Consider the following 24,847-nt stretch of genomic DNA (forward strand, 5'->3'; position numbering starts at 1 on the left):
TCTAGTTGACATAAGATCATAAGTTGAGAATTTATGAAGATTTAGCTTTGTCCTGATAGAATTTAAAAATGAAATTTAATTTATGATCATATCTTATAATACCTGCACTAGTTTACTATCCATGGCACTACGAGTCTGGGCCTCGTCCACCACATTCCTCTAGTCATCATGGCTCAACGTGTGGCGTCTCCACTACCCCCACCCCACATCTAGCTCCCAAAGATCCTCTTCGACATCATCCAGCCATCGTTTGCGCGGGTGCCCTAGCAATCACCGGTACGCTTTGTGCACCCCCCTCTCTTCAGCCATACATTCCAAGTGATCTAGCCATTTGGCCCTCTTGACTTCTGTCATCAGGCTAGAGTCCTCATAGAGCCGGTAGAGCTCGGTGTTTGTACGCCTGCACTACTTTAACTGCATTAAAACTTATCCTTCAGAAGAAACTTATATTCCAGCAGGTTTTGTTAAAGTGCATGAAGTCCAAGAGGACAAAAAAACTACCAGTAAAATCTATCACGTTACTGCCATTTTTAATTCAATTCATAAATAAAATTGAACAAAGAAAAATTTCTTGAAATCCATATATTCTATTTTTTTTCTAGTATTGTTAGTTCATTATCATGTACCCATAGTTAATAGATGCTATAAATCTTCAAGTGCTATAATTTGAAAGGAAACTAATGCGTTATTTTATAATATTTGCAGCAAGCCGTTGAAGAAAAATACAAACTATGCGATGAATCTCTGTCGAAATTACTTCGTTGGATAAGCGAAATAGAAGACCGTCTCGCTACACAAGATGTCATCCACGAAGTAGAAGAAGAATTGAGAAATCAAATTAACACTATTAAGCAAATTAAAGATGACCTAGATCAACATTCCGGTCAAGTTTCTCACTGCCTAGACCAAGTTCGACAACTAGTACTTACGGCAGGTGATATTCTATCAAAAAGCGAGGTAATGGGTTTAGAAAAGAGCGGTCGTAATCTAAAAACTCGTTACGATAAAGCAGTGGATCGAACAGAAAAACTTTTACGAAAATTATTGACAGCTAGAGATGAATTGACTAAACTTAAGGGAGAACTAAAAGTATTCTCCGATTGGTTGAGTAAAGCTCGAAGAATTTTAGAAGATAAAGAAAGGTCTTTGAGCGATTTGAATAGATTGGATTCTAGTGCGGACAGTACTAAAGAGTTTGTTAGCGATGTTATAGCCCATCAAGCCGATTTACGATTTATAACTATGTCTGCCCAGAAGTTTGTGGACGAAAGCAAAGTAAGTGAAAGTCTTGTAGATATATCACCGTTATAATTAGTCAATCTTTGTTAATAATGTTTAAAATTAACTTTAATTATTATTTTTTCAGGATTATCTCAACCTTCTAAATGATTTACGTACTTCGCTTCCTTCACGTTTACCTCATATTGAACCGTATTCTTCCCAAGAATCTCCTATAAGGAATGAAGTGTCTCTAGTCACACAACAATATCGCGACCTCCTTCATCGTGCCAATAATCTATCTGATCGTCTTTCTGGCGTCGGTGGTCGACAAAGGGAATATTCAGATGCCCTTGAGAAAGCTAAAGATTGGTTGAGAGAAGCTGAACCTAGAGCGATACAAATACTTGATGAGCCCATAGCTGGAGATCCCAAAACTGTTGAAGACCAATTACAGAAAGCAAAGGCTGTCAACAATGAATTTGTTGCCAATGGTAGACTAATAGACAATGCTAAACAGGTATGGATAATATAATACGGGGTTTTGAAACATTTTTCAGAAGCTTTGCTAAAAAATATTTATTACATCAATCACTCAATAAGTCGTGAGACCGACACACAGATGGCGCTGGCATTGTCAAATCCATATGATGTTTATGGAGTACCAACTAACCTAACCTAACCAAAAGTCTATATATAAAATTTTATGATATTTCGTTTAGTCAGAAAAACTGACAGCCATTTAAGTGTTGTTATTTTGAAAACAATTTCGTGTGTTTATTTTTCATTGTTTCTTGATGAAACAAAATACTGTACAAGTTCAGCAATGGCTTCAAAAGTGTTTCCGGACAAATACAACAACTTATTGATGATTCAGAGCGGAGTTTGGCCACGTTTACACGTAATAAATAAGATTTTTTGCGTCGATATGTGACAATGGATGAAAGATGGATCCATTGCCTCATTCCGGAATCAAATCGATCATCATCTGAGTGGACTGCAGATGGTGAACCACGTCCGAGTCGTCCCCAGTCAGCTGGGAAGGTTATGGCTTCAGTGTTTCAGGATTCGTATGGAATATTGTTCATCGACTATCTCCAAAGGGAAGAGACAATCAATAGCGAATACTACATAGAGTTGTTGGATCGCTTTAATCCAAAAATCAAGGAAAATGTCTCGAAGAAAAAAATACTGTTTCACCAAGACAATGCACCAATTCACAAGTCGATTGCAACGAAGATTAAATTGAACGAAATATACTTTGAAGTGTTTCTCCTACTACCTTATAGTCCAGATCTGGCCCCCCAGTGACTACTGGCTATTCGCTGATCTCAAAAAAAATCTCGCCGGTGAGAAATTCAGTTCAATTGAAAAAGCAATTACCGAAACTGAGCATATTTTGATGCAAAAAGCAAAACCTTCTACAACCATCGATTTTTCACAAAAAAATTTGTTTTTGTCACACGACTTATTGACTGTTTCTTTTGGAACAATTTTTAACTGCTACTGTATGTAATTATAAAATAATAGTGGAACTGCACTCATTATGAAAAATAATAAATTTGATTTTTGTCTAAAACTTTTAATGATTAAACAATGAAACGTACATATGCTCTATAACAAATATGTCCTCTTGACGAACCTTCAATGACATATAGAGAGCAACCTTTTTTCTGGGTAATCATTATTAGGTAAAGTGCCAATAACCCCAAGAACAAAAAGGTAAAAATATTTCTGTAACCATTTTTCCACCAACTTAGGCCTAGAAAAACCTATGATTTTATCAAACTAATAGATAGGTAATTTTTTGATGAAGCCACACCGATTTAGTGATCATTGAAAGAGGTCACACCTTAGGTTTCTTTCTAGGTGAAACTTGACTGTATTATATAGTATATAAAATCCGCCTCGGAATTTACACGACCTGTTTCTCCTCATCGACGTATGGAAGGCTTTTCACCAAATTAAAATCAAAAAAGAGATTTTGAACATACCCAGATAATAAGTTGTAATTTCTGCTTCATTAAAATATGTCCTCTAATTGTTTTTCAGATTTTCTACATTTTTTGTTAAATATTTTTAAAATTCAAGAATACTTTGATTTTTTATAATGTATAATATTTTTAAGAAAAAAAAATTGTTGGGGTGTATATGGACATGTTAAAAAAAGCGATAAAAGATATTTCTTTAAAATCAAACTTTTTTCTTAAAGATATATATATATATATATATATATATATATATATATATATATATATATATATATATATGAGTTTTTGAACACAGTGTAGGTTTTTGGATTTTTGGATAATATTTTGGTATTTTTTCAGGCTACCGCAGCATTACTGAGATCATTAGAGGGTCAAATAGCACCATCAGAAATGGCTCGTTTAGAAGAACCAGTCAAACATCTTGAGAACAAATACAAACAACTGTGTAATGCTATCGCTAATCGTTGTCAAGAATTAGACACAGCTCTTGTCCAATCGCAAGGCGTACAAGATGCCTTAGACGGAATTATAGATTGGTTAAATCAAGCTGAAAATCAATTCAAAAACCTACAGAAACCGGCTTCACTTATCAAAGAAAGATTAGAAGAACAACTGAGGGAACATAAAGTTTTCCAATCTGACATCGACACACATATTTCTTCAATTGATAGCGTTTATTTGTCAGCCAACGAACTAATAGTATCCACAAGTAACGCAAGGGTCGCTAAAAAGATCGAAAGCAAATTGAATGACGTTAAAGTTAGATTCGAAAAATTGTACGATAGAGCACAACAACGTGGAGTTTTCCTCGAAAGTATAAATCAAGATTTAACCGTCTTCAACAATCAATCAACTAAATTTGAAGAATGGTATAACAGTGTTATAGAAATAATAGATTCAAAGGATATGAATAGATTACCTATGGAAGATTATTCTAAACAGATGAAGAAATTGATTGCCAACAGAGAAGATAATAGAAAAATGTATGAAGATACTGTAAAGATCGGTAAAGAACTTATTAACAAACGCGATGTAACTGACACGACGAACGTTAGAGATCGTGTCAAAGCATTGGAAAATCAATGGAGACAACTAGACAATATGTTAGAAGAAAAAGCTAGACTCTCTAAATTACGTGCTGAACAACAAAATAACTATGAAAGTTTGAGGCAGCAAGTTCATGACTGGTTGAGTAAAATGGAAAATAAAGTATCTCGATTAGATGCGGTCGCAGTACATTTAGACATTCTTAAAAAGCAAAATGAAGAGCTCAAACCCATCGCTAGAGAATATAAAGATTTTGGAAGCACTATTGATAAAATAAATGATGTCGGTGGCATTTACGACAGTCTAATAAGAGGTGACAGACCTGAATCGCCATCTAGAAGAAAAGGATACAGTTCCGGTAAACGTGCATCTCCTATTGACGGAAGATCACCGTCTCCCAACAAAGGTTTATCTCCACTTTCACCGGGAGGCTCCAGTGGATTCTCATCTCGAAGATCAAGTCAAGATGGTTTCCATCTTGAAGAATTGACTCTAATACAACAGCAGTTATCAGAAATCAATAACAGATATTCATTACTTGGGGTTAAAATCAATGACAGGCAAAATGAAATTGATTCTATCCGTGAAGAAATTAGAAAACAACTGGACAACCTTAAAACTCTCACTGCTTTCTTAGATAAAATTCAAAGGCAACTGCCTAAAGATATTGTTCCCACTACTAAAGATGAAGCTGATAAACTCAACAAACAATTGAAGCAAATTCTAGAGGAAATGTATGAAAAACAGTCTTTATTAGATTCCACGAAAACGCAAGTGAAAGATCTATTGAAAAGAAAGCCCGGCGCAATAGGTGCTGACAATCTAAATGGGGAATTGGAAGATGTTGTTTCGCATTGGAAGAGTCTGAATGATCATCTGAAAAACAAAATCAAATTCATGGAAGACATGAAAGATTTCCTTGATACTTATGATTCCCTCAATTCTTGGTTAGCTGCTAAAGAACGAATGTTAACAGTATTAGGTCCAATATCTAGCGATTCTCGTATGGTACAATCCCAAGTACAACAAGTACAAGTACTGAGAGAGGAATTCAGAACTCAACAACCTCAATTGCAACACCTTATCGAAGTTGGAGACAATGTCTTGAATCACTTGGAACCAAAATCATCTGATCATCAAAAAGTAAACAACAAATTAACGGCAGTCCAACAAAAATGGGCCGATTTACTTAGCAAACTTGAAGAACGTGCCGACTCACTAGGAGCAGCCGCTGATACCAGTAGAGAATTTGATGCCCAATTGACTAGATTGAGAGATGCCTTGCAAGGTATTTCTGATAATTTGGATGAATTACCTTTGGATAAAGATCCAGAAGATCAATTACGTAAAGTTGAAAACCTAGAAAGACAATTGGAAGGCCAAAGACCCCTTCTGACCGATCTCGAGTCCAATGGAGCGCACTTGTGTGATGTACTGAGTGATCCAGCTTCACGAGCCGATATCCAAGCTAAATTAGCATCGGTGGGACGGCAATATAATGCCTTGCAGAAAAAATTGGACCACAAGAAAGCTGAAATCGAAGGGTCATTGCGAGACGGAAGACAATTTGAAGAACAATGTGCCAGAACTTTGGGATGGTTATCAGATGAATTGGGATCACTTTCGGAAAAATTCCTTATTTCAGCTGTTAGAGAAATTCTTGAACAACAGTTGAACCAACACGAACCAATTTATAGAGACGTTTTAGCGCGAGAACATGAAGTTATCATGCTTTTGAACAAGGGTAGAGATATTCTATACAGAAACAACAAAATTGAAAATAGGACTCTCCAAAGAGATCTCGACAAAATCAGTCAAAACTGGGAAAAACTGCGCAAAGAAACAGTGGATAGACATACCAGACTACAAACTTGCAAAGAACATTGCCGCAAATTTTATAAGGTTCTCGAAACATTCCTTCCATGGTTAAGACAAGCTGAAGATAAATTGGATACTTTGAAACCTTCATCGTTCCAGAAAAAACATATTGAGAAGCAACTGAAAGAATTACAGTTATTCCGAAATGAAGTATGGAAAAAATCTGGAGATTACGAAAATACTAGATCGCTAGGGGAAACGTTCCTTTCAGCATGTGATATCGATAAAGATGATGTAAAGAACGAATTGGGCGATTTGAAAGACAGATGGGACAGACTTAACAATAATTTGATTGCCAAAACACAAGCATTGGAAGACCAAGCTAGGAAACTGGCAAACTTTGTAGAAAATGTACGAGATTTACAACACGGCTTAGAAAGATGTGAAGATAAATTAACTTCTCACGACGCTTTAGGTGGCGCGGCTAGAGATCCTAAACTTTTAGATCGCATCAAAGCACTGAGAGAGGAGACAGTAAACCTAAAGAAACCACTACAAGGTGTTCGACAACAAGCTAACGATTTATCTAATGAAGCTCTGGACCACAACATTGATGCTAATCATCTTAAGGATGAAGTTGATGGTTTAGGAGACCGAATAGAAGATTTATGCAGTAAATTAGACGATCGTTGTTCAGATTTACAATCGGCTGCTACCGCGGTTACACAATTTAATGATAAAGTCAAAGAGATATCTCAAAATTTGTCCGAGTTGGAAACCGAATTAGATAATATGAAACCACCGGGTAGAGAAATCAAATTGGTTAGAATACAAATCGATGATGTAAACAAATTCCTTAACAAAGTTAATAAGGTTACTGATGGCTTAAATGATGCTATTTACTCCGGGGAACGATTAGTTGACAATGGCTTTGCTCCAGATACGTTGCTTACTAGACAACAATTAGATACTTTAAAGAAACAGCTGGGGAAACTAGATGATCGAGCACACCTCCGAGAAAAAGATCTCGAAAATATCCTTAAGAAACTAGAAGGTTTTTACATGTCGCATTCTAGTGTACTAGATGATATCCAAGAAGCTTCCGGAGAATTACGTAAACTGAAGCCAGTAGGTTCAGAAGTTGACAGTATTAGAGCTCAACAAAAAGATTTTAAAAAATTCAGGGCGAATACTTTCGAACCTTTGGGTAAAAACATAGAAGAAGTGAACAAATTAGGACAAGGACTCATTCAGTCTGCTTCGCCTGGTGTCAACACTGCCATTTTGGAAAAAGATCTAGAAAAAATGAATGCTCTCTGGAACGATCTTAAAGAGAAAATTCACGATAGAGAACGTAAACTTGATATCGGTCTCCTGCAATCGGGCAAATTCCAAGAAGCTTTGGACGGTTTATCTAAATGGTTAACAGACACTGAAGAACTAGTAGCTAATCAGAAACCTCCTTCGGCAGATTACAAAGTAGTTAAGGCACAGTTACAGGAACAAAAATTCCTCAAGAAGATGTTGTTAGACAGACAGAATTCCATGACATCATTATTCAATATGGGCAACGAAATCGCCAAAGAAGCTGAACCGTCTGAACGCAAAGCAATCGAAAAACAATTGAAAGATCTTATTGGTCGTTTCGACGCTTTAACGGAAGGAGCTCAACAACGCACAATGCAACTAGAACAAGCAATGCGTGTTGCTAAAGAATTCCAAGATAAATTAATTCCTCTTCAAGATTGGTTAGACCGTACCGAAAAGAAAGTTAAAGATATGGAATTGGTACCTACGGATGAAGAGAAAATACAACAAAGAATCCGTGAACATGATACTCTCCATAACGATATTCTCGACAAAAAAGTTGACTTTAAAGAACTTACCGATATCGCTTCCAACTTAATGTCTCTCGTTGGCGATGACGAAGCTTCTGGACTTGCTGATAAATTACAAGAAGTTACAGATAGATATGGCAATCTAGTGGAAGCAAGTGATCACATCGGACAACTTTTAACAGATTCACGACAAGGTCTAAGACATTTAGTTCTTACTTACCAAGATTTAGCAGCTTGGATGGATCAGATAGAATTGAGATTAGCCCGTTATAAAGTATTAGCGGTTCACAATGACAAACTATTAGAACAAATGGACGGCCTTACAGATCTATCCGAAAATATTGCTAGTCGTCAAAATGACGTTGATGGTACAGTAGATTCTGGTGTTGAATTAATGAGACACATTTCCTCAGATGAAGCTCTACAACTTAAGGATAAATTGGATTCTTTGCAACGTAGATACAACGACTTGACTACGAAAGCAGCTGATCTTTTGAAACTAGCTGAAACTGTATTACCTTTGGTGCAGAAATTCCATACAAACCATAACCGTTTAGTAGATTGGATGCAAAGTGCCGAATCCATTTTACAATCCGCCGAACCACATGAAGGTGATATTGCTCGTTTAGAAATTGATTTACAGGAACTCAGACCGGTTTTAGAAACTATCAATGTACTGGGACCACAATTATGTCAAGCTAGTCCTGGGGAAGGAGCTGCCACAATCGAAGGATTGGTTACTAGAGACAATCGAAGATTTGACGCGATTGCAGAACAAATACAAAGAAGAGCCGAAAGAATTCACTTGGGAAAACAAAGGGCACTAGAAGTTACTGGTGACATTGATGAACTGTTGGAATGGTTTAGAGAAGTTGAAGGGCAACTAAGAGACGCAGAAAAACCATCAGGAGAGCCCGATTTGATAAGAATCCAACTGAAAGAACATAAAGCACTCAATGATGATATTTCAAGTCAAAAGAGTAGAGTTCGTGATGTATTGTCTTCTGCTAAGAAAGTTCTTCGTGAAAGTCCACCTAGTGAAGATACGTCCTTAATAAGAGAAAAAATGGACGATTTGAGAGAAGTAATGGACGGTGTATCTGCTTTGAGTTCCGATAGGTTAGGAATTCTGGAACAAGCTCTACCGTTAGCTGAACATTTCCATGATACCCATAACGTACTTGTATCATGGTTGAATGATATGGAAGAACAAGTGACTATGTTAACAATGCCTGCTTTGCGACCAGATCTTATCGCACAACAACAAGATCGCAACGAAATGTTTTTACAATCAATTAATGAACATAAACCGCTCATAGACAAACTTAATAAAACTGGTGAAGCACTTATTAACCTCTGCAACGATGATGATGGTATTAAAGTTCAAGAATTAGTAGACTCCGACAATGCGCGTTATGGAGCGCTGAGACTAGAACTGCGAGAACGACAACAAGCATTAGAACAAGCATTACAAGAAAGCTCCAAGTTTTCTGATAAACTCGAAGGAATGCTCCGTGCTCTATCCCACACTGCTGATCAAGTTAACCATCTAGAACCGATATCGGCTCATGTGCCAAAGATCAAAGACCAAATTGAAGATAATGATAACTTAGTAGCTGATATAGATAAGAGAAAGGAAGCTTACGCAGCTGTACAGCGGGCTGCCGATGATGTTATAAGTAAAGCTGGAAACAGAGCTGATCCGGCCATTAAAGAAATCAAAGCTAAATTAGAAAGACTCAAGAGTTTATGGGACGATGTACAAAAAGCCACAAACACTCGAGGAAAATCATTAGATCATGCTTTGGAGGCAGCCGAAAAATTCTGGAAAGAATTACATGCCGTTATGGCTACACTTAAAGATCTTGAAGATTCTTTAGCGTGTCAAGAACCTCCTGCCGTAGAACCCAAAGCTATCCAAGAACAACAAGTTGCTTTGCAAGAAATCCGCCAAGAAATCGACCAAACTAAACCAAGCGTTGACAAAGTTAGAAGTTCAGGAGAGAAATTAATGAAATTGTGTGGTGAACCCGATAAACCTGATGTTAAAAAACACATTGAAGATTTAGATAATGCTTGGGATAACATTACTGCTCTCTATGCAAAACGCGAGGAAAATCTTATTGATGCAATGGAAAAGGCAATGGAATTCCACGAAACTTTACAGGTGAATGAAATTCATTTTTATCGAATTCTCTAAAAACTATTATTTAATTGTTTAATTATAAACTTGACAGAAAAAAACGGACACCCCTTATTTTTCGTATTAAAAACTAATTGTCGGGAATGTGTTCATTTTTGTGGGAAATCTGGTTATTACAGAGAATGTACGGTCTAAGTCCATTTAACTAATTCCTTCCGGATTAGTAGACAACTAATAAACTGTAAGTAGGTTTTCACACGCTTAAACATCTCTAATGTCTTTTCTGTCAATTATAAAGGTGTTGTTTTTTATTCGGCTCGAGAAAAATTGTTCTTTCAAATGCAGACATAGCCCAAACTGATGCCTTGGCAAGAGATGTCTACCAGTAACGATGCAATCCGGCGTTTCCGGGAGACTATTAGCTACGATCGGAGGGCCGGTAGTGGGCGACCAAGAGCTACAATGTCAGTAGACATGAGATTTATGACGTTGTAGGTATTAAGAGACCGACACTTAACAGCTCTAGAGGTTCGGGACACTCTTGAAGTGGCGCGAAACTCATGTGTAAGCTTAGACACAGTATGGTAGAGACTGAGGGCTACAACTCTCCAACTCCTGGAAAGGAATAATAGAGAAAGGTGATTATTTGCCGACCAGCATTCTCATTGAACTGTAGAGCAAAGAGAAAATATTTTAATCACGGACGACGATGGAGTCAGAGTGTGGAGATGATCAGGGGAGCATTTTGCTCAATGTACTTTAAGCAAATCACCGCCTTTCGAAAGGTGATAAGTTATGGTTTGGAGTAGAATTAATTTCCACGTTCGGGCTTCTGATAGCTCGAAGGTACATCTAGCAAATGTTCCTAGAGATTCTGATCCCATTTGCTTCATTTATAGGTGACCATTTAATTTTGATGTTAGGCTTTTTCACATACCACCAGAATTGTTACCGAATACTGGGAACAAGTAAGATTTACAATTCTGGACTGGCCTACACGATCTCTCGATATGAATCCCATGGAGCATTTGTGGGATACATTATGGAGATTGTTAGATATCATTATTCTCCTACTAGTGACTTAAATCAGCTTCAAATTGGTCTTTGTTGGGAATGCCCGTTGAGTACGTCCAAAACGTGGTTTCCTTGTCCACAGAGTTAGAGCCATTCAGGGAGAAGCACTATTAGAATGACATAATTTTTTAACAAGATTATAAAACCAAATCTGAATATCCGGGATTCTTTGCTGTTTAATGTATATTTTTAATCAATAATTTTGTTAATAGAATCTACTCGCTTTCTTGAGCCAAGCCGAGGGTAAATTTGAAAAACTTGGTCCTCTAGGCAGCGACATTGATGCCGTCAAAAAACAAATCGACCAACTCAAAAAGTTCAAAGCCGAAGTTGATCCGCACATGGTTAAAGTTGAAGCTTTGAATAGGTAAATTAGATCTACTACTATTTTTTTTAATCTCACGTTTTCTATAGAGATTATCTCTACTACTCAAATTGCAATAATATATATAATTATGATGAAAAAAATAGTGATATGTCATGGATTAGAATTTTCAGATTAAAATATTAGAAAAGTCAGACAAAGGAGTAAAGTTGTAGTTTGTGTAAAGTTTTTTTTAAAATATATTATTGTAGTTTTGAACGTTGTATCTGGATTTCACTTATATGCCCTACTGTGGTATTAATTCTGTTTTATTTTTCTATCTTTTCTGTTTCATCGGACTTCAGGAGTCTCATAAGGCAAGGATATTTCACATTCTATGGCTATGCTATTTGTGATAACGCACAAATTTTTAAACGCTTTATGTGTTTGTGCTTTTGTTTATTTTCTTTTTATTTTGGGATTACAGTGTTTTGGCTGTTGTATTTATTGAGCTTGTTTTTATTGTACAGTCGAGTATAAATACTGTGTATTTGAGAGTACATAATACACCGATTTTAACAATAATTTTGATCTAGATTGTTGTCTTCATTATTCAACAATTAGTGGAGTGTGAATAATGATTATTGGCCGTGATCTCAGATCATAAATAAATTGGCATAATATATACTAATTGAAAAAAAAAACTTTCATGAATCGGCTCTTTTTTGAATATTAAAACACAAATCACAAAAAATGCGGTTTCATAATTACTCTAAAAACCAATAATGACAAAACGGAGGTATTAGTGAGTATTCATCGCAACGTTTTACGAAGAATTGTCTAAAGTGTCATAATTCGAATTTTATGAAACCCTTGTTGAAGTACTGACTCAGTGAAAGTTCGTTTGAACGGTATGATGTATCACCAACTCTATAGTAGATTGAAATCACATAAATTAAATATATCGACGGAGATAAATAGGAAGAAATAAGAGGTATAATTGGAATGGACCAGTATAATTGTCAGTATTTTTAACTTGCGAATACTTTTCATTGGGTTATTTACATGTATGAGTCAAACTTGGAACATCTTGAGATTGATTTATGCAGCCAAAATTAAAATTAACATTAAAGTAAACTTTCTTGGTGGTGATTTTTTGGTTTATGCAGTAAATGAAGGATAATTATAAATTACTGTTAAACCTGTATGGATACTTTCGACATACAAATGTGGATAGCTCCTAACACGTTGCTTTCTTCTATTGTTTTGATATCTGTAAAAACACCACGGCGGAAATAGGCGCGATAATGCGAATATTTTCATAATCAAATAACAGGGATGTTTTCAACAATACCAACTGACTTAATGTATTCTGTGCTCATAACCTCACAAAATTAAGGAATTGAACTAAGAAATTGAAAGTTGACGAACTTTTAGTTGTATGGTATTTACGAAACAACAATATAAGAAAATGGGTCAATGTCATATCAGCATACAAAAATATTGAATGTGGAGATTTGAACATCCAATTGAATGATATATTAGTTGTTTATTATTAATATTATTCTGCATCTATTTTTCCAGTGATTTCATGTACTTATAACTTTTAATTCAATAGACACGACATGCTGTTTTCACTATTATATTGGTATTAGTGAAATATCATGAGGGTACGAAAGAAGTTGATAATCTTGTATGCTTAACATTAGTATGAACTGAAAGTTTTGTATCTTTTTTTTTATAAAACTCTAGATGACCGCGCTTTTAATTCCCTACAATAATATCTAATATGGAAAAATCAAACCAACTTCAAGGAAATGTAAAAACCAAATTTAAAAATTTTCCGGTTCTCGTTTTTCTGCTTGTAAACTCTTATTTCTACTACTTTCTTAATAATTTATAGACTTCAAAAATTTTCCTCTAACTTTTTGCCCTTATAATTTTTTTATAAGTATTCTATTACAGAGTGCATCACTGTATTTTGACTCGACTTAATATCTTTAAAAGCGGTTGTGGAGTTTGAAACTTGAATCTCTCAAAATTGTTTATAATTGAAAATATTGATGTTACAAATATAAACGATTTATAAATATATTTTTCCAGTTATTGCCAAATTCGAGATTTGAATTTCAAATAATTAGGCTAAGCGCCAGGAACTTTTTTTTGCAAAGTTCCTGAGAACGGATTGTTTTTTGGAGTATGTTCAGGGATGTCCCTTGAATGTAAATCCAAATGGGTGCCTTGGGGGGACGCCCGCGTCAGTAGCCATCGTACGACAAAAATAGTGGAGATCATTTTTTTAGATAATAATATTCGCCATCTTTTTTATTCGAAACTTTTTTGTATAACGCATAGGTTTTTAAGTATATCGCTCCAAACTGTTTTATATATTTAGCAAAAATTATATTGTAAAGAGTTTGAAGTGCTATAATTAAATGCGTTATACAAAAAAAGTTTCGAATAAAAAAGATTATTATCTTTGAAAATGATCTCCACTATTTTTGTCATACGATGCGCGGTTTGCGAGATATTCGATAATCAAGATGGCGACTGACATGGGCGTCCCCATGACACCTACTTGGATTTACATTCAGGAGACACCCCTAAACATATTCCAAAAAAAACCGTTCTCTAGAAATTGTAAACGTTATTTGCTTATGTATTACAAATATTTAAAAGAACATTCTTGAAAAGAGTTTTGAATTAATTCAAAACACATTTATTGTAGCGTTATTTTTAAGGAGTTTTATTTAGCTTTCATGTTAGTGTAATAAACATGCATGAGCGACAGTGTGGAAAAGACTATATGGAAGATGCATGTTCTTTCATCTCCTATTTTATTATTGCTTCACTGGCTTACTGTTACATAATTCACACAAGTTTATCTAAACAAAAAGTCCTATTAAAACATGTTTCGATTTTATTGTATCAAAAATCACTTACTTGCTTTCGCTTAGATGCGTGAATCTAAAAAATTGCCGAACAATAATAAGTATTGTTCGTTTATTAAAAATAAATTTACATTGAAATGTTTCTACAGGCAAGCTCAAGAACTCACAGAACGCACATCTTCAGATCAAGCCGCATCTATCAAAGAACCATTATCAGCTGTTAATAGAAGATGGGACGATTTACTTAGAGGTATTGTAGAAAGGCAGAGGCAGCTTGAAAACGCTTTACTAAGATTAGGACAATTCCAACATGCTCTTAATGAACTTCTCGTATGGATCTCTAAGACCGATACGACTCTTGACGAGTTAAAACCGGTTGCGGGAGATCCACAAGTACTAGAAATCGAATTAGCAAAGCTGAAGGTTTTAGTTAATGATATACAAGCTCATCAAACTAGTGTTGATACTCTTAATGATGCCGGTAGACAAATAATTGAAAGTGGGGAGTGTAAGTATAAAAAAATCAAGTCAAAATAATCATTTCATTTGTTTATGTTACTTTTATAGCTGATGAAGCGAGTGTAACGCAAGAAAAACTTAACACCTTGAACACTCAATGGCGTTCTTTAATGCAAAAAGCTGCAGACAGACAACGAGAGCTCGAAGATGCCCTCACAGAGGCCCAGAGGTTCAATGCAGAAATTCAAGATCTGCTCTCTTGGTTAGGTGATGTAGATGGCATTATTGCTGCCAGCAAACCTGTAGGAGGTTTACCAGAAACAGCTACTGAACAGTTGGAAAGATTTATGGAAATATACAACGAAATCGAAGACAACAGGCCTAAAGTAGAGACTGTATTAGCACAAGGACAAGAATATCTTAAAAAAGCTGCTTCTCCTGCTTCCAACTTACAACACAACCTGCGTACTTTGAAACAAAGATGGGATAGTGTTACTGCTAGAGCCAATGACAAAAAAATCAAATTGGAAATTGCTCTGAAAGAAGCCACTGAATTCCATGAATCGTTACAAGCATTTGTTGATTGGTTAACAAACGCTGAGAAACATCTTCAGACTCTCAAACCAGTGTCTAGAGTTTTAGATACAATTCAAAATCAAATCGAAGAGCACAAAATATTCCAGAAAGACGTTAGTGCTCATCGAGAAATCATGCTAGCTTTGGACAAAAAGGGAACACACCTTAAATACTTTAGCCAGAAACAAGATGTAATATTAATTAAAAATCTTCTGATCAGTGTCCAACACAGATGGGAAAGAGTAGCTTCAAAATCAACTGAAAGAACTAGAGCATTAGACTTGGGATATAAAGAAGCTAAAGAATTCCACGATTCTTGGTCTTCTTTGATGAATTGGTTGGATGAGACTGAAGTATCATTGGACGAACTTCAATCAGAAACTATTAGCAATGATCCTAACAAAATCAAACAACGCCTAGCAAAACATCAAGAACTTCAAAAGGCTTTATCATCGAAACAAGGAACTTATGATAATGTTATGAAAACAGGCAAACAACTTAAAGATAAAGCACCTAAAACTGATGAAACCACTCTTAAGCATATGCTTACTGAACTTAAGAGTAAATGGAATTCTGTTTGTCATAAAAGCGTTGACAGACAACGTAAACTGGAAGAAGCTCTTCTCTATTCAGGTCAGTTCAAAGATGCTATTGCTGCTTTAGTTCAATGGCTACAAAAAGCAGAAAAAGATCTATCAGCCGATAGTCATTTGCATGGTGACTTAGATACTGTCAATCATCTAGTTGATCTACACAGAGTATTTGAAAAAGAATTAGAAAAACGTAATGATCAAATGGATTCTGTTATTAAGAATGGACAAGAATTAGAAAGGTCAGCTGCCAAAGCTGATGCTATTCAAATTCGAGCGCAATTAAACGAACTAACAGAACTGTGGGAAACTGTAACTCACTTAACCAGAATAAGAACAGAGAAACTCAGAGAGGCCTTAACGGATGCTGAACATCTTCATAGATCTGTTAATATGATTTTGGATTGGTTATCAGAAGCTGAAATGAAATTGAGATTTGTTGGAAATCAACCAGAAGATGAAGCTACAGCATATGAACAAGTTAAAGCTCTTGATCAATTCAGAGCTCAATTAAATGAAAAAGAAATAGAAAAAGATCAAACTCTAGAATTGGCCCATAACATACTTGCTAAGGCCCATCCAGATTCGATCAATGTAATTAAAAATTGGATAAAGGTTATCCAAGCTAGATGGGAGGAAGTCTCCCAATGGGCATTACAGCGACACCAGAAGCTATCCCAGCACTTACAATCGCTCAAAGATATGGATGAAACCATAGAGGAGCTCATTCAGTGGTTACTAGGTCTAGAAAATACTTTGATTGCTCTTAAAAGGGAGGAATTACCCATGGATATTCCAGAAACCGAACAACTTATTGCAGATCATAAAGAATTTATGGAAAATACACAAAAAAGACAAGCAGAAGTAGATAGAGTATGTAAAGCAAAACAAGTCAAGTCTGCAGTTAGCATTAAAGATCCCAAGAAATTCGCCAAAGGAAAAGGACAAATGTAAGTTTCTAGTTCTTTCTCGTTAATAGTATATAATATTTCAATATTCGATTATTTTGAATAATTAGAATAATCAATTATTTTAAAGGTAACCCTAAAGAGTTTTGTTTGAATTTAGTTATTTATACTGATTTAGTAAAATTATCAAAATTTTACTGCATGAAAATATTGAATCTTGTTAGTTTGATAGCACACCTTAAAAGCACCGAATTTTACAACTTCATTACACATTTCATCAGATATGCTAGGTTGTTACATCAATAAACAGGCTTAAAAATTATTCATAACAGCAAATTTTCCTAAAATATGAAGCAAGAAGTCTACGAATGCATAATTTTCTTCTAATGGGTATAATTCTTAATTCCTTGAATAAATAAACCGAAAGGGGAGAGGATTAACCAAGAGCGATAAAATTTAAAGTATTCCAACAAATTTGGAAAGAAAAACCAACTGAATTTGAGTTGAAGAGGAAAATAATACTTGGTTCAAGAAATTTGACATTTTAACAATTTTCACCAACTGTGAAATCCTGAAAAAATACTCGATTTATGTTTTAAACTAAATATTGACACTACCGAACAGCTTTCCAGTACATATATTGAATTTTTGACGAGTTTTTTATTAATACTGGTGGTGCAATGTGTATTGCCTAGTTGAGGTAAACAGGGGGCTATAAAAACTGATCGAAGCAGCTTATAAATTCAATCTACAATAGATACAGAAGAATTTTACTCAAAAATTTTTACACAATATTTATAAAATGTACATGAGAAAGTTCAAAAATGGTAAAAGTATTTTTCCAGACTTCTTTTCTTCTTCTCCAAATTATTTTTTTTAAATATAGCAAAAGTAGGAAAAAACACCAAAATGTTATGAATAAAACCATCTTTGTGTTATTTTCATTGTGTTGTTTTTTGCATGATATTCATATTTATGTTTTTTTTCTTTTTGTGTTCGTTTTCTTCATCCTGTCATCCTGTCAAAACAGTCGTGGTTCTCAGCATGATATTCACGATTCCACACAAGACATCTATGGCTCACTTGGTCGCAAGCAAAGGTATGTTAGCATCGTATTGTTCATCTCATTTTACTTCAGTTGAATGTGAACTTTGAATGTACTGATCATACCATGCCATAAAGAATTAATTCGTCTAAATAAGTAACAATAATCTTTGGTAATCAAATTTTGGGTATTAAAGATGAATAGAATTATAAAAAATATATTAACATAGCACAAATTTCACGACAGAATATCTACTACGTATTTGATAGAGTACACTCAGTATTCATTTTAATTTGATTATATCTAACAGCAATTAATATCAAACCAAAAGTAAATTTAATATCTGCTAGCATGTGCAACTCAAGTCAAAGTAAGAAAAATTATTCTTATAAACAATTAAAACTTATCACAGTTCATTCCAAATTAAGCAAAATGGCATTTTTATGATCATTTACTACTTTTGATTGCTTTTGCGTTTTGTTTCATATGCATTTTTCCTTATTTTGTAGCTTCAAAGGCTCAAGGAATGATCTTCAACGAGGAAGGTTAGCATTTCTCTGCACTCGTTAACTAATTTATTTAATTTTTATGTTGAAGTATGTAGGTATTAACAAACTAACAATATTTTCAATTTAATTACCAATAATCTATATTACAAATAGAGAAAAACAAATGCTGTAAATTGTTCAACCCATTATAGCAGTTATAGAGCTATTGCTATTGGTTATCTTCATGAGACCTTACAAAGCGAGACGGTCCACCGTTTTTATTACTTGCCAAAGTACTTAATAGAAAATTTACATACTATACGTCGAGTACCAAGTTAGAGAAATATCTAAAAGAATCGAATTTGTTATGGATTGAGGATGTACACAACCTCGGTGATAATTGGCAAAAATTATGAAACCTATCATGTTTGGAAACAAGCTTTTCATAAAAAGTGAAAATAGGAAGACTTCAATTCGTTCTTTATGTTTTATGTGACCTCTATGAGTATTTTGAATAACATATTCAATAACAATGTGTAATGGCAAAAAATGGAGAAGATCTCAACAGATCTAGAGTTGTATTACCAAAGTCAAGCATATAATGAGCTTTTGTATAAAGTCTTAACACAAAACTACTATGACAGTCTATCAGGTCAATAAAACACGATAGTAGTTAATTGAATGCTCTGCTGTATTTTGATTATTTTTTTTTAAGTATCTTATAAATATATAGGGTTTGAATACTAAAATTTAATTTTTAGAGCGATTTACCTAGAGGATGATGGTTCTAAATGATATTCCAAAGATAATTATTTCTCAGAATCATTTTTTATTTCTAAATCTGATATTTTTGACTAATATAGTCGTTTTAGAATCATCTTAGGTAGTAACAAAAATTTTATATTATCTAGACATATTTACAAAAGTTTGTAAATCAGAAATGCTGTGAAGGTTAATTTTTGTTGTAATTGTTTGTAATTATTTTTACTAAAGTAGATTAAAAAAATATAATTTAATTATTTGAGTATTATGTTTAGATGATATAACATTTATGGGTAGAAGTCATGTTGTGTGTTGCATGTTGCTTTTATTTTTGACAGTCGTGTCAGCCTATCAGGACGGGATCTTCTCAGTCCAGATTCGAATTTACCACACATCGGCCCAAGGTTCCCACCCACTGGAAGGTACATATTGTTTTTTTTTACATTTTATATTATCTTTTCAATAACCACTAACTAACACACCACACTACATTTTATATATTTATTTAATTAGCAAGTATATAATAAATTTTGGGAAAAATAACTTAAGGTTAAGGGATTGACAAAGGGTTAAAGGTTTAATATAAATGCATATCGTAAGTTTTTCCTCAAACCTTTATTTTTCATTATTTTTATTCATCTCATAAATAAAAAATGTTACCTAACAAATGCAACTACTTAACATTAAATCATTCAATGCTTATTTATATTCATGTATTGAACTAATTTTTTAATCATTTTTCTTTAATCATTTAATGATTGTGTTAGTTGAAAAAAGTAAATAAAAAAATAAAGGTGCTGCAAAAAACAATTTAAGGATGTGTACTCAATATTAGATTCGAAGAATAATGATTCAAATTAAAGTAAATTAAAGAATAAGCACATTTATTTCGATTGCAATTGAATAATTTCTTGAAAAATGAGTGTCATTTGACATTATATAACATATTATTTAAAATAAAATCGCAATTACTACATTTTTAATTGAAATTGAATTTTTTAAACATTATTGTTACTATGATTTTTTAGAATTTCACAAAAAACCAATTGTGAGAAATACACTGTCAAGTTGGTGATAGTAGTAATATTTATTTATATGGTAAAGATCAATTTTTCATCTTCCGTAAATCAAATTTTTATTCTAATTATTAATTTAAGTTTTCATAAGAATCAATTTTTCAAAATTGTTTTGATTTCCAATTATAATATTTTTTTTTGTTTTAAATAAATATTTCTCTTTGGTTACTGTCGCCTTTGTAAAATGTAAAATAATTTCACTTTGAATAATTGATGAAAACTTCAATCATTTGAATTTGAGGAAATCCTTTTAAATCTATCTGAACTGAAATTATCAAATTATTGATAAATAGTATCCATGATTAAAAAGTAGAATATAGAGACTTAACTGAAATAATTGAAAATATTCAGTTTATTACTTTTTACCCACTTATAGACCAATAATGACTTCATTATACGTTTATTGTTCATAATTTAACGATCAATAAAAAATTGAAGATTCATAAGGTGGTTCTGAATTATGTACGTTAATTTCTAGTTGATTTATGAAAAATAATTGAATACCTTAATAATTGGAAGATTATTTTATATATATTAGAGCTTTGGAGGTATGTTAAGGATCGGAGAGAACTAACTACTAATTATTGTACTATGGTTGTCCCTTGACTTAATACCTGTTTTTATGACTTGTAGCTCGAAAATCTTTATTTTCAGGAAATACTGAAATATATTCTTTCACAAGGTTAAAAATTTGTTTACCAGATGTTATTAAAATAGAAAACTTTACTTCCGACATTATATTGAGCTTAAAAATGTAAGAATATAATATCTTGAAAAAGAAGGATTTTTGCATTCAATATTCTCACAAAGATAATGGTAGTGCTTCATGTACACTTTTGAATCCGCACAACTCTGATAAATAATCAAGAAAATAATCCAAAAAAATTTTACTATGGTGTCAAGGAAAAATATTTGGAAAGGGGTTCTATCATTCAAACTTTTGAATCCGCAAAAAGTTGTAATAATCAAGAAAATAATCCATAAAACTTTTACTATGATGTCAAGGAGAAATATTTGGAAAGAGATTTTATCACCTACACTTTCAACTTTCAAAAACCACGACTGGAGCTCGTGCAAATGCTACTTCTAAAATGAAATCATTGTCATTGAATCTGGGAAGAAATGGAATTAAGCTATTGAAGCTTTCATTTCCTAGGCCATCGATTCAAAGCTTATCTTGGAATGCCGTACAAAACCCAGATAGCTAAATAAGAACGTTTCTGGTAATTAAGAAATCAAAGAGGCCATTACACTTACCATAAAAGGACTGTAAGAGCCTTTAACCGGCCCGAAGCCTTCGTGTAGCATAGGAAAATTCATTTACAAGAACGAAAGAATATGGAAAAAAATTACAGTGGCGAATTTTTCCAGAACTAGAAACACTTTCACTCTTACTTTCTTACAAGAAACTTCTATCACCTAGTTGCAAAATTCCCATCCATCACATGCCAACACAGAAAATGCTTTAGGCGAGAAATTTGGTGAAGCAAGGACATGCCCTCCTTAAAGCTATCCCAGATACTGAAGTTCATTAGTAATCTCTAATAATGGTCATAGAGCCCTTGAAAGGGACGAGTTGAGAGTATTTCTTAAATTTTTATTTACTGAAAGAAATTATTACAAGAAATATTTCTTTCGAGTATATATTACATTATATAATTACCTTTAATTAATAGCAAAATTAATGTTTCACAACAAATTTTCAGAATTTCCTTTTATTGAATATAATAATAAATTTTTATCCTTTATTTATATAGGATAGATTCGCGTTTTTAAAAGTTTGTATCTCACTGAGTGAAACGGTATCTGAAATTATGGGAAAGAAAAATGTACGAAAAGAAGTATTCTTATTTTTGGACGTATTATATATATTGATAAACATAATTCTGGAGTACCTTTTATATATCTTCAACCTCGACTATAAATCGTTTTTTTTTTGGTTTGATAACAGTTTATTTCGACACACTTTGTAATTATTTATGACTTGCACGTTTTAGTTGCATGATCTTCTTTAATCAAATTAATATTTTGCCTACTTCTGATTTATTGATACGAGATAAAATTATGTGTTCGACAGGACTATTTACATTTATCAATTCCTTTAATCCATATATCTATATTCAATAACATTTACTACCGTTAGGATATTATACTCTTATATATATATATATATATATATATATATATATATATATATATATATATATATATATATATATATATATATATATATATACGCCAAGTGATTTGCCATTTTCCTGGCAAATCACTTTTCAATAACTGTCGAATACATCCCCCTTATGTTTTACAATACAACTAACATATGTTTATAACTATAGCGAACCGGAATTCCGGTCTCCAAGAGTCAAATTCTTATACGACAAATGGCGTCATGTATGGATGCTATCCTGGGAAAGACAGAGAGAACTATATGATCATCTGGCTTATCTGAAAGAAAAAGAAAAAGCTGACAACTTCTCATGGGACGATTGGAGAAAACGTTTCTTGAAATTCATGAATTACAAAAAGTCAAGGTTGACAGATCTCTTCAGAAAAATGGACAAGGATAACAATGAGTTGATACCCAGAGATGACTTCATTGAAGGAATCATCAAAACAAGTAAGTAGTTGATAGAATCTAAGGATTTTTGAATGGTTGTTTAACCTCAATTATAATATGTTGTAGTCTTTCATTATGAATATTATCATTTACAATTTTATCTCAGTTTTATATTCAGATAAATGAAATAGAATTTAAGTACTTCTAAGTTGGAATTTCTGGAACTGTTGGCGATATTTACACTGAATACACTGTTTACACCAACACTCATAATTACACTGTCTGACGCGCGTTTCGATAACCAAATTATCATCTTCAGAGACTGAAGGTAAACTGTAGTTCTGAAGACGATAATTGGGTTATCGAAACGCGCGTCACAGTGTAATTATGAGTGTTGGTGTATTCATTAATTTAAGTACTTGCCAAAAGTTTTATACTCTTATTTGGTCTTTATAGCCAATTTTAAGTATAAAATCCACAAGCCATTGAGCGTCTGATCCTCAGGAATAAAAAAACTGAAAATAGAAGGTAACACAAACTCATAGTTATTAAAGAAAGAAATTAAATAAACAGTAATTTAGAAAGAGGATATGAGTATCTTGCAAGTATACTGGAAGAAATGGTAAAGGAGAATTAATCTACAGTAGTATGCCAATATTGGAACTGAAGATAAAAATGTTGAAATGAAAATATATAACTTAATTGCAGTACTATTCAAAGCAGTAGAAAATTGGACATTTGAGAGAAAATATAAAGAAAACAATAGAAAATGAACACATGAGAAAAATATATTTTATTGAATATCTGGGAAGAAGTGGGAGGTAGAGAACAAATTAATTTCTTCGAAACTCGAAAGTTAGAATAAATATATCAGAAGTGACTACTGTGCCACAATACGTGAACAAAGGAATATTTAAACTGTTTGAAGAAAAACGTAACAAGACATTAGAGAAAGAAACAAAAGAAAATTCAATAAATAAATAAACAGTTGAATTGTTATAAGAATGTTGTTGAAGAAAAAATAAATAATAAATCAGTGGAAGGAACCCTTATCTGATACATGAGAAGGTGGAACAATATGAGAGAATTAGAAGAATCTATTATAATGTCTTATTTCTTAACCAATTCACTCAAAAACGAACAAGTATAAAAATTAGCTTTATTATGATATTTCTTTTCTAAAAAAAGTTCAATAGTGGAAACTTGTTAATATTATTGAAAACATACTTTTTTAGAATTCGACACTTCTCGATTGGAAATGAAACATGTAGCAGACATGTTTGATGAAAACAACCGCGGTTTGATCGATTGGAAGAAATTCATAGCAGCCCTTCGTCCAGATTGGGAAGAAAAACCAGTAGATAATGATGCTCAGAAGATTCACGATGAAGTAAAACGGTTGGTTATGTTGTGTACTTGCAGACAGAAATTCAGGGTTTTCCAAGTCGGTGAAGGAAAATACAGAGTAAGTTTGATTAGAATTTCATAATTTACTGATACCTGATACCTGTATTAATAGAAATAAGCAAAACAAAAGCAAAAAATAACTATCTGTTCATCATATATTATTTACGTGATTTCGTTTTCAGTTTGGGGAAAGTCAAAAATTACGTTTAGTCCGTATTCTACGAAGTACTGTAATGGTACGAGTAGGAGGTGGTTGGGTAGCGTTGGATGAATTCCTGTTGAAGAATGATCCTTGCAGAGGTAAGATACATTCCTTGTCAATAATATTTTTACCACCAATTAAGTTTAAATATATTTTTCTCAACTGTGATTGTTGTAAAAATAAAATTTATTTTATCAAATATCACAGTTCCTGGTGTTGAGTTTAATACCCATTCTAGAATTTATTTAATATGTAAGTTAGTCTTTACATAAAAAAAATTGACAATGCGAGATATCTACAGAGTATTAACAGGGGATATTTTTACGTAACAATTTTTTTACATTTATGTATATAATCGCTTTCATTTTAACCAAAATATATTATTATATTAACAAAATTCATGTATTACTCGCATTAACAGAAAATCTACGTCTTTCAATATAATGTAAT

General features: G+C 33.2%; 1 protein-coding gene across 50 annotated transcripts in view; it reads left to right on the forward strand.

The window, feature by feature from the left end:
- The window catches only part of LOC130901316 (microtubule-actin cross-linking factor 1), a 289,073-nt gene that overhangs the window by 241,642 nt on the left and 22,584 nt on the right, over positions 1 to 24,847 (forward strand). For 29 of the 50 annotated variants that reach the window (XR_009060264.1, XM_057812591.1, XM_057812578.1 and 26 more), the window contains 13 exons: positions 706 to 1,275; positions 1,367 to 1,738; positions 3,549 to 10,079; positions 11,342 to 11,496; positions 11,799 to 11,810; positions 14,474 to 14,832; positions 14,892 to 16,899; positions 17,888 to 17,956; positions 18,412 to 18,447; positions 19,491 to 19,574; positions 22,568 to 22,848; positions 24,024 to 24,253; positions 24,378 to 24,495. Coding sequence is in view for 49 of the 50 variants with exons in the window: in XM_057812591.1 (XP_057668574.1) it covers positions 706 to 1,275; positions 1,367 to 1,738; positions 3,549 to 10,079; positions 11,342 to 11,496; positions 11,799 to 11,810; positions 14,474 to 14,832; positions 14,892 to 16,899; positions 17,888 to 17,956; positions 18,412 to 18,447; positions 19,491 to 19,574; positions 22,568 to 22,848; positions 24,024 to 24,253; positions 24,378 to 24,495 (10,825 nt within the window). In the remaining variant the exon portion in view is untranslated. The remainder of the gene's footprint in view (positions 1 to 705; positions 1,276 to 1,366; positions 1,739 to 3,548; positions 10,080 to 11,341; positions 11,497 to 11,798; positions 11,811 to 14,473; positions 14,833 to 14,891; positions 16,900 to 17,887; positions 17,957 to 18,411; positions 18,448 to 19,490; positions 19,575 to 22,567; positions 22,849 to 24,023; positions 24,254 to 24,377; positions 24,496 to 24,847) is intronic. The other 21 variants (XM_057812618.1, XM_057812621.1, XM_057812609.1 and 18 more) reach the window with 7 other exon arrangements.

The sequence above is a fragment of the Diorhabda carinulata genome, chromosome X (genome assembly GCF_026250575.1).
Source record: "Diorhabda carinulata isolate Delta chromosome X, icDioCari1.1, whole genome shotgun sequence".
NCBI lineage: Eukaryota > Metazoa > Arthropoda > Insecta > Coleoptera > Chrysomelidae > Diorhabda > Diorhabda carinulata.